General features: G+C 38.9%; 1 protein-coding gene across 1 annotated transcript; it reads right to left on the bottom strand.

Annotated features, from left to right (window-relative positions):
* Window positions 1-369: 369 nt before the first annotated feature.
* On the bottom strand, window positions 370-3,951 carry LOC106067611 (mannose-binding protein C-like). Its single transcript, XM_056015995.1, has 2 exons — window positions 3,781-3,951; window positions 370-559 (listed from the first exon to the last, which is right to left on the bottom strand). Exons 1-2 carry the CDS (start codon window positions 3,938-3,940, stop codon window positions 432-434), a joined length of 288 nt encoding a protein of 95 aa, XP_055871970.1. The 5' UTR covers window positions 3,941-3,951; the 3' UTR covers window positions 370-431.
* Window positions 3,952-11,745: the final 7,794 nt, after the last annotated feature.

Below are 11,745 nucleotides of genomic sequence, written 5' to 3'. Positions count from 1 at the left end.
CAGGTTGAATGGGTCATGATATAAGAACTAGACAGAGGCTGAATAGACTATGATGTAAGAACTAGACAGAGGCTGAATAGACTATGATATAAGAACTAGACAGAGGCTGAATAGACTATGATATAAGAACTAGACAGAGGCTGAATGGGTCATGATATAAGAACTAGACAGAGGCTGAATGGGTCATAATATAAGAACTAGACAGAGGCTGAATAGACTATGATATAAGAACTAGACAGAGGCTGAATAGACTATGATATAAGAACTAGAGAACTAGACAGAGGCTGAATAGACTATGATATAAGAACTAGACAGAGGCTGAATGGGTCATGATATAAGAACTAGACAGAGGCTGAATGAGTCATGATATAAGAACTAGACAGAGGCGGAATAGACTATGATATAAGAACTAGACAGAGGCTGAATGGGTGTTAGAAATAAAAACACGTCTTCTCGCAAATGTAGTAGTTGACATCGGAGCACGTGACGTCATTGAGAGCATCGTTTCCGGGTTCAAAGTTCACGCAGTCCTCCTCGTTGACGCCATTATTGGGTTCACCTGGAAATAAAGTTTTGCAAGATTAAGACGAGGCGTATCTAATCATAAGCCAATGGCAATTTGATGTACGATTTTCAGAGGTGTATGTTAGTGATGACCTTTCCTCCTAGACCACTTTAGAAGTAGGGGTGTAATAATGTACAGTTTAGATAGTGAAACATATCATTGTTACCCTCCCCCCTCCCTAAACCTCTCCGCCAAGAAAGTATTACGATCAGACGCTGGGCCGGCCTTTGATGCAGCGCTAAGCTACGTCTAACAACAGCCCGCGTAGACCCCCTACGGATTCGTTTTGTTTGAGGCGTTGGCGTAATCCGCTTCAAATTTTGATTATGACTAAGACTAAGACTAAGACTAAGACTGCTTTATTGATCCTTACGGAAATTTGTTGTGATTACAAGGACTCGTTTCTCATATAAAGACAACACAACAGAAAAATACACATAAATACAACAGACAACATAAAGAGTTCATTCAGCGACTACACACAGGTATCTTGGTGCATTTCATGTTCCCTGATCAATGAGTGGCGGTGATAGAGTCTGACCGAGTGAGGTACGAACGAGTTTTTGTACCGCTCCGTTCTTGTTTTGATTGACAGCAGTCGCCCACTTCGCGACGACCTGGCGTAGTTCTGATGGAGCGGGTGGCCGTTGTCTTCCAAGATTTTTTCGATTTTTCTTAGGCACGTTTGTTCAAAAAGTTCCTTTAAATGTGGTAATGTTGTGAGTGTAATTTTTGATGCTTTTTTAATGATGTTTTCTAGACGTTGCAACAGTTTAGATGAGGCGTTGCCTTGCCAACAACTTATTCCGTATGTTAGCAGATTTTGTACTGTCGAGCCGTAAAATGTCTCAAGGATCTTCTTGTTTAATTTAAAACTGTTGAGTTTGTATAGAAAAAAGAGTCGCTGGGCTGTTTTCTTTGTCAGAGTTCCAAGGTGGTCTTCCCATGAAAGCTTGTTGTTGATGATAATGCCTAGATATTTATATGCCTTTACTTGTTTTATAGATGTAGTGTTTATTTGCAGTTCACGTATAGTTTGTTTTTTCTTTCTAAAATCTATTATAAGTTCTTTAGTTTTTGTGACATTCAGTTCTAGAAAGTTGTCGGTGCACCAGTTTGTAAACTCTTCTATCGAGCTTCGATACTGAGTTTCGTCTCCACAGCAGTGGCGTAGCTATAGTGGAGGAAGGGGGAGAGTTTAAATCCCCCCCGGGTTCCACTTATGAGGGGTCACCCAAAGAGTGTTCGAATTTTTTTTTTTTTACATTAAATATAAAATATTTCGCAAAATGCAGGGACCCCCTTAAGAGGTAAAAAAAAAAACATAATTGTAAAATATTTTTTTTTTACTGATTCAAGACTGACATATTGATCTTTGAAGATTCGCCTGAAGGGGGCAAGCCATTATTAATTTTGTGTTGTCCGATGTCAGGGGCAGGTATGGTGAGAGTGATTGTGTTATTGCTTTGTACTATTTAAGTATGAAAGAGTTATATCCCTTTGTTTATTTCTCTCCCCCCCCCCTCCCAGGCATGAATGTGAACAGTATACACGTAATGTTTTTGAATGGGAGTTTCCCTTGGTTGATAGAGTGAATTTTGTAGTTAGTTGTATTATGTTCCTGGACTGGTGTTGTATGTATAATATATACATTGAAGTTTGATGTCACTATTTTTGCTCTTTGGATTTCTAAGTAGTAAAGTATCATTTATTATTTCATGGAATTAGTGTTATTCTGGAGTTGGAGTTAAATATATTTAGTAGTAATTGTTCCTAATTGTATAACAATTATCAAGCCCCTATCGAGCCACAGGAACCTAGTCCAGCCAAGCATTAAAGTGAAACCTGACATCCGTCAGTCTGTCACGTTTAGATCACACACACACACACAAAAGATATAAAAAAAAAAAATGAATAAAATTTTATTTTACACGTCACAGCCATAAAAGCAAAGCGTTTTTTTTGCTTCTAAAACTAAAAAAAAAATAAACTCATGTTCCACAAGATACAATAAATAAATTATAACTGATCAGGGAATGGGTGTGAGAGAAATAACGTGATCAAAATGTGCACCAGACAGACAGACAGACAGACAGACAGACAGCTTTAGTTGATATAAACTTTTGTTAAAATATATCACATTTAAAACAATCGCCTATAAATAGTAACAGCAGATGAAACTGTATCAGGAAGGGCAACTCATGATTTGGAATTATCCGTAACACTGATAGATACAGCTTTCCAAGCCGAAATTGAGGCAATTACCATAGCACTACAGATAGTGGAAAACACATTATATGAAGGAGTGCAACCACCATCAGATATTGTTGTCTTTACAGACTCCCAATCTACTCTGCAAGCAATTAACAGCAGCACCTCAAACAGCCCAAGAGAGTTGACAACACTCATTGTGATAATCCATCAGATATCAAAATTAAATATCAATATCACACTACAGTGGATCCCTAGACACATTGGCATCATGGTAAATGAAAAGGCAGATAAGCTATCAAAGGCAGGTTCATCTATGGAACAATCAGATAGACCTGTTAACTACCTCACCCTAAGGTCAATGTTAGTCAACAATCACAAAGAGGAGTGGTCAACCAATGGGCATCAGGAAACACAGGCAGAGCCATGTACAAAGAAATGACTATGCCTAACAAACTGGACAGTATTAACTTCCTCCCCCGCAAAAAACAATCTACTATTTTCCAACTAAGAACAGGACACACACCACTATTAAATTACCATCTGAACAATATAAACTCCACACAACTTCCCCACACTGCGCCCATCCCTTTGAAACTGTAAAACCATATCCTCTTTGAATGGCCCTCCCTAATCCACCAGACCCTACTTCCACTACAGCCCAACATAACCAACACCCTGTACGGCAGTGCTGAACAACTGAAGAAAACAGCACACTATTTTTCCTTGGAACAGTCTGCAAAAGAGCTGACAGCTCAGCAGCAATAAAGCTAGCTAGAAGAAGAAGAAGAAGAATGGATACAGCTTTGCTATTTGTTTAGTATAAATTATAAAGCATTATAAATTTTAAAAATGTCTGTGTGTTCTGTTGGAAGAGCTACTAGTAGGCCCAATTAAACTTTAAAAGATTACTTTTGTTATTACATAAAAGTAAGAATACACGGACGGACCGACAGGCGGACAAACCAAACAAATCTACTAGCGAGCTTTCCCTATATACTTACCTGGATTGAATAGTTTTGGTTTAAGTTCATCTTGTATGACAGTATGGTCGTCGTGCCATGTAAATGCCCCCTCCGTCTTCATGTCATCGAGACCGATGTAGGAGGTGTCAGCAGCGTTCTTCTTCAGAATCTCCAGTTTCTCCACAAACTTCAGTGACATTAAAGTGGAGTTCAAAGCTAATCAAGACAGTAGTTAAAATGTGTACTTCATATTACAATTGTGTACTTTATATGTACAAGTTTACATTTTCTTTATCTATTTTTTTTTTGTCTCTCGGGCAGCATAGGTCACAAAGTCACTAATCAAAGATGTATGTTCTACACGAAGGAGAGGTAAGAGGCATGCAGAACTGGCCATGAAGGGATCAAAAGGGATACGGACTTCAGGCAATATGAGAATTTTAGATACTTTGTGCGATATGAGAATTGTGGGTTCTTTGGACGATATGAGAATTTTAGATACTTTGGGCGATATGAGAATTGTGGGTTCTTTGGACGATATGAGAATTTTAGATACTTTGGGCGATATGAGAATTGTGGGTTCTTTGGACGATATGAGAATTTTGAATACTTTGGGCAATTTGAGAATTGTGGGTTCTTTGGGCGATATGAGAATTAATTGTAGTTTTGGCAGTATGAGAATTGTGGGTTCTTTGGACGATATGAGAATTTTGAATACTTTGGGCGATTTGAGAATTGTGGGTTCTTTGGACGATATGAGAATTTAGGATACTTTGGGCGATATGAGAATTGTGGGTTCTTTGGACGATATGAGAATTTAGGATACTTTGGGCGATATGAGAATTAATTGTAGTTTTGGCAGTATGAGAATTGTGGGTTCTTTGGACGATATGAGAATTTTGAATACTTTGGGCAATTTGAGAATTGTGGGTTCTTTGGGCGATATGAGAATTAATTGTAGTTTTGGCAGTATGAGAATTGTGGGTTCTTTGGACGATATGAGAATTTTGAATACTTTGGGCGATTTGAGAATTGTGGGTTCTTTGGACGATATGAGAATTTAGGATACTTTGGGCGATATGAGAATTGTGGGTTCTTTGGACGATATGAGAATTTTGGATACTTTGGGCAATTTGAGAATTGTGGGTTCTTTGGGCGATATGAAAATTAATTGTAGTTTTGGCAGTATGAGAATTGTGAGTACTTTAGGCAATGTCAGAATTGTGAGCGCTTTGGACAATATGAAAATTGTGATTAATCTGGAAATACGAGTACTTTAGGCAATATGAGAACTAAATTAATTGTACTTTGGCAGTATGAAAATTATGAGTACTCTAAGGAATATGAAACACGTGAGTACTTTTATGCAATTTTTTTATTTTTCGGTACTTTAAGCAATTGTTAGTTCTATAGTTCTATAATCACTATGGAAATATCACTTACTGCAGAGCACATTAACCTTTTAAACCGTTGTGGTATTTATCAAATTAAAAAAAAAAACACAACATTACTAACAAACCAACTAGCAGAGTTCTCTAACCTTTTTAACTGTAGTTCTATGGGCAACGTCAAGATATATTAATAACAAACATAAGTCTATAACCATTTACAAACTGCAAAGCAAAAGCATATATCTTGTAGCTCTACATTTATTACAGAATAGTGTGTCATGCAAGCCACTTAGTCATTGGATTTAGTTAGATCAACCACCGGCAGATAACAAGTAATTTGCTCATTCATTTTCTAATGAAGTCGGAGTTGTTTCCCTTTCCTTAACCGCACTTTGTACTGGTATAATAGCGCTATGCCCTCACTTAATCCAGATAGGACCACAGGCAGAGATGATAATGAGACTAGAGAAGGTGGCAGAGAAATACCTGACGCCGAGATTCGAAGGCAGAAGTCAAACTTATGACAAGACGGGGTTTCAGACTCGCCCAGAACCGAGACGCCTAGATGGTTAACATTGGCAATGGACATACTAAGATGATTGACGTTGGCAATGGACATACTAGGATGGTTGACGTTGGCAATGGACATACTAAGATGGTTGACGTTGGCAATGGACATACTAAGATGGTTAACGTTGGCAATGGACATACTAAGATGGTTGACGTTGGCAATGGACTTACTAGGATGGTTGACGTTGGCAATGGACTTACTAGGATGGTTGACGTTGGCAATGGACATACTAGGATGGTTGACGTTGGCAATGGACTTACTAGGATGGTTGACGTTGGCAATGGACATACTAGGATGGTTGACGTTGGCAATGGACTTACTAGGATGGTTGACGTTGGGAATATGTATGCTCCAGACAAGATCAATCTTTATAGAGACGGACCACAGGCGAAATGAGCTGGTTACTACAGTGTTAATTTATTTGAAGACTAGTCGTTACAGAAGGCCTAAACACTGTCCTGTGACGTCGCAACCTGTGGGCAGTTTAGACCAACAAATCGTTGCCACCTTACAGGTTGCGAAGGTCAGTATTGAGACCCCCCATTAGGAGTGGTCTCGGTTATTGGATGGCTGCCTGGTCGTGCGGTTTGCGCGCTGGACTGTCCTTCGGATTTATCGACGGTCGAGGGTTCAAACCCTGCCCGCTCCCATCCCCCGTCGTCCTGCGTGAGGTTTGGATTAGGAAGTAATTATCTTCAACTCTGAAGGAACATCCGAAACATGTAAAACAAACAAACAAACATTGCCTCCACTGGCCTATATGAACAAACGTATGTCTGGGACAAACTCAAGCACGTGTCGATTTTGACATCCCTATTACCAATGGCTCGTATCCCAAGACGCTCGTGTCACCGGGTAAATCTTCCCCTATATTCCTTCTCTGTACCTCATCTGCCGTGTACCTGATTTCCATCCCCACCAGTGCAATGGAGCTACACCATTCTTAATAGAATGGGAAGCGTGGTCGAGACGCCAAGTGCGCTTGAACATGGCTTGGCTACCTAGAAGGGGGCTCGAGGTTCGACACCCGACTCGGGCAGAGTTGTGTTTACTGAGCGCCTAAAGGCAGCACGGAAAACCAACTCCTAGATACCCCCGCAGGTACACAAATGAGATTGGACCAAAGCGCTCTGGGCATGCTATAAGCATGAAAGTAGCGCTATATAAAAGATATAATAATAATAATAATAGAAGGCCTCAACACTGAACTGCAACTTCACAACCTGTGGGTAGTTTAGACCCATAGCTCGTGGCCACGTCACAGGTCTGCACGGAGTGACAACGAGCTATTGTTCTAAACCGCCCACAGGTTATGACGTTGCAGGTCAGTGGTGAGGCCTTCTCTAACAAAAAGCCACAAATGGACTCGGTCATTAGGCACCCCAGTGGGCGATGGTCTGTGAACTGAAAAAAGCCAGTTCCTACGAGTTTGAGGCAAAAATGGGAGGAACTACTTTAATACCTTCGCATTGGGTCGCTGAGTCCGTAAAGTTCATCCAGTCTTGGGACATAAAGAGACATGCGCTGATGTTACCAGAAGTGTAGACCTGGAACCCGGCTGTGCTCTCACACTTGGGCTGCTCCACCTGATACAACTGTACAGTACGACTTGTACTGTTAGGCCAAGGGATGATACAATATCCTGGTCGATGAAAATACAACAAAAAAAAAAGCTTATTTAAGGGAAGAACCTTACATTTACAGTCATATATCTCAATTCAGGATTTATTTCTCCTTTTTCCATATAAAAAAATTAAATTAACTAACTACCAATATTTAATTAACCAATTGGTTATTGTGTTGTTTTTTTTAATTGATCCATGTTTTGTAGGAACAACGAATAATTGTAGGAAGTTTCAACTTGATCCGAGAAGGGGGGAAAGAGGGAGACATAACATGAACAAAAAAGTGTGCGTTCATTTTGTGCTCTGTTAAAAGATGCTCTAGATGACCGGCGAAGCTTCAAGTTGTGACCTCGACCTCGTGTAAACAAATAAACTTTTCTGCGACAAGAAAAATATTCATTGAAAAAGATCATCAATTTATTATAGCTTCTAGAAGTGTCTTTTTAAAAAAGCCATAAAAGTGAGGCGAAGCGAACTATTTGGGTTTCAAAGTAGGTCATCGATGATCTCTGTTGCCAAGCCCATTCTGTTAGTCAAGATTTCTCTCTGACATCAGCTTATTTTACTTGTAACTTACTGTCTCTCCATCAGCTTATTTTACTTGTAACTTACTGTCTCTCCATCAGCTTATTTTACTTGTAACTTACTGTCTCTCCATCAGCTTATTTTACTTGTAACTTACTGTCTCTCCATCAGCTTATTTTACTTGTAACTTACTGTCTCTCCATCTGCTTATTTTACTTGTAACTTACTGTTTTGTGTCTGTCTGTGATTTTTTAATGTAATTATCAACTAGTTTGGGTATATATTTCTATTACCTTTACACTAAACCCTATCTTATCTTATCAATTATAGACGTTACTTGAAAAAGGAAGATAATATATAACGCCCTACGCATTTCATGTGTCAATCTAGTCATGCATGTTAATCAGTGATTTACACTCTGCTAAGTCATTGGTTTTCCTGGCTGATTCAGGCAACCCATTCCATTCTCTAATGGCACTAGGGAAGATGGAGCACTAGTACGAATTAGTCCTCACATATGGAATAAGAAATTTGCCAGATAGAAAGAGAGAGAAAGAGAGACAAGACTAAACTAGAGAGAGATAGAGCACGAGAGAGAGAGAGAGAGCACGAGAGAGAGAGAAAGAGAGACAGAGAGAACACGGCAGAGATAGAAAGAGAATGAGAGAAAGAGAAAATGACCGTTAAAAAAAAAGAAAGGAAGTCAGAATAACATTTAAACACCAACATTAAAAATAAACACTCACCTAAACGACACGTTCCTGTCTGTAGGTCAAATGAAAAACTTTGACAACCTGTCTGGTTATAAAGACAGTACATGGCGCACTCCAGTTTATCTTTGGTGGTCACTTCCACTCCCATTGACCACAGGTCAGCCAAGTTTTGTGTGTGTTGACTTAGAATTATTGAGTTTGTGAGGCCGACAGTATCTGGAAAATATTCAGGGGTCTTAAAACACTAATCTTAAAATTTTACAACTAAACAATCTAGAATTATGCATTTAACTACAACCACTTCTGTAACAATACTCAAACTACGAAGCTTGACAATGTCGTCCTAAGAAGCTAGGAAGCAGAACATGAAGCTCAGAATACAAAACGATGTTTGTTATCGGCCTTTGAGACACTAATCTTAAAATGTTACAACTAAACAATCTAGACTTATGCATTTTAACTAGAATCACTTCTATAACAATACTATAACTACGAAGCTATACGATGTCATCCAAAGACTCAACATTGACACACGAAAACTCATAACGCAATACGATGTTTGTTATCGGCCCTTAAGAGCGGTAAGCTGCTTGATGCCGAACCTGGAAGCAATGAATTTTTTGAAGTGGGAAAAAGGTCTAGGTAAGTTACCTAATGTTGACTAGGACAAAGTAAGATGGTTTATATCGAATAGGACGCAGTAAATGTTAAATGGCGACATAAGACGCAGTAAGTTGGTTGATGTCGGCCTAGGACGCAGTAAAATGGTTGGCTGCCTGGTCGTGCGGTTTGCGCGCTGGACTGTCGTTCGGATTTATCGATGGTCCAGGGTTCAAACCCTGCCCGCTCCCATCCCCCGTCGTCCTGCGGGAGGTTTGGACTAGGAAGTAAGCTAATTATCTTCAACTCTGAAGAAACATCCGAAACATGTAAAACATTTTACAAATGGTTGATGCCGGCCAAGGAAGCAGTAAGATGGTTAACGTTGGCATTGGACATGCTAAGATGGTTGATTGTCTGTACCACGAACGCAGTAAAATGGTTGATGGCGAAATATGGCGTAGTAACTAGTTTGACTTATTTATTTATTTTTAAAAGGAAACCTCAGAATTTGCGCTATTCAGTTTTAGCTTTATCATCATAGGAATCCTTGGGCTTTATGCCTCTTTCCTTTGCCTCTTTTTTGGGCTTTATATGCCTCTTTTATGGGCCATCTTGCCTCTGTTGTGCATTCTTTTTTTGTATGTTTTTATTTGTAAGTTATCATAATTCTTAAATTAGATCTTATTTTAGTTTAGTTACTTTTGCATATGTAGACAAACCTTGACTCAAAATATTGGCTGAGATTCCAAAGAAGATTAGAAAGGGATTCATACTATCCACACTGTAACCAAATAAATAGAGAAATATGATCACTTCATAATAATTAATTAGTTGAATTTAAAAAAGTCATTAATTTTTATTTCATGAAACAAAATATAGATTAGTTGTCGAATCTTAATTCTTACCAAGTCTTATCTCGCTCATCGGCAGTGGATTGGTTCCGCTTCATTGGCTTCTCTGAGTTAGCAAACGATGACAGACTGGAAAGGAGCAGACGATATCCTAAAACAGATTTGAAGCCTGATTAGCTTTGAGTGGGGATCTGGGTAGATTAACTTGTGGCTGGGTTGTTTACAATGAGAAGCGACAAGATCTGAGAGAAGGTTATATGTAACTGAGAGGAAGATAGTTATTACTTGGAAAAGGTTAAATATAACAGGAGGAAGGTAGCTATAACTGAGAGCTATAACAGGGGCGAACCTTGTCTTTGTAAAAACAAATATAAATAAATACTGGGTATATAAATGACAACTCTTAACTACTTTGTTATCGATGACATTTATTAGTTTAAAATTTAAAAAACAAGTACCAGCATTACCCACCGGCTACGCCCGTTTATTTATTTTTTTACAGTGTTATATGTTGTTTATTCAGGCCAGACAGCGACACAATCTTTTTTTTTCTTCTTACGGCCCACAATTTAACGAGCCCGCTTAAATACTTTGAAGCTTGTGATTTCCAGAATCTGTTGAAGTGAACATTTCGCTCTTTCTCTCTCTCTCCTTCTCTCTCTCTGTGTCTTTCTCTCCATATCCATCTTTTTTTTTTTCTCATTGTCTCTTTCTCTCTCTCTGTGTCTTTCTCTCCTTCTCTCTTTCTCTCTCTCTGTGTCTTTCTCTCCATATCCATCTTTCTCTCCTTCTCTCTTTCTCTCTCTCTCTCTGTGTCTTTCTCTCCATATCCATCTTTCTCTCCTTCTCTCTTTCTCTCTCTGTGTGTCTTTCTCTTCTTCTCTCTTTCTCTCTCTCTGTGTCTTTCTCTCCTTCTCTCTTTCTCTCTCTCTCTCTCTGTCTTTCTCTCCTTCTCTCTTTCTTTCTCTTTTTCTATCTAACTGCACAGTGTGCATCAAAATACTTGCCCCCAGTCTTCCCCTCTCTCTCCCTCTCGTTCTGTTTCTTTCAGGCCCTAACCATTATCCTACTAGTGTCCTACACAGACGTTATAGTTGTATTCTTTCAGGCCCTAACCATTATCCTACTAGTGTCCTACACAGACGTTACAGTTGTATTCTTTCAGGCCCTAACCATTATCCTATAAGTGTCCTACACAGACGATACAGTTGCATAGGAACTGCCAGCTTTATACCCACCCCCACAAACACAATCACAAACACAATCACACACGTACACATAATTTTAGCCGGTAAATTCTAGAATCACTTTCTCCCCCCCCCCCAACCGACCCAACAAACAGTTGAGCTAGTCTACAAAATAGACTCTAATTTCGAATTGTTAATTCAATAACGAAATATTTCAAACTATTTTTGTATTTTACCCTCCCTCCACCGAAAAAAAACAAAAAAAAAAAGCAATACATCCTCCTTCTTTTTATAAACGTTGTATATACATATTGACACAGCTATTTTCTATTTTAGCGAGAAAAAAAAAACATACCGGAAGTCTTTTTCGTATTATTAAATATTTGGACTCAGACTGTGGCCTTTTGAGGAAATAAATTTTAAAAATGGCTAGATCGAAAGCTTTCGTTTCTTTTTGTTAATATCGGCGTGCTGGGTGCTAATCTGTCTAAAAGTGTTTCAGCAAGAAACTTAGTAAAAGAAACATGTGCACAAAATT

Source organism: Biomphalaria glabrata, chromosome 17, assembly GCF_947242115.1.
Source record: "Biomphalaria glabrata chromosome 17, xgBioGlab47.1, whole genome shotgun sequence".
Lineage (NCBI taxonomy): Eukaryota > Metazoa > Mollusca > Gastropoda > Planorbidae > Biomphalaria > Biomphalaria glabrata.
This window is presented reverse-complemented; position numbering and strand designations above follow the sequence as displayed.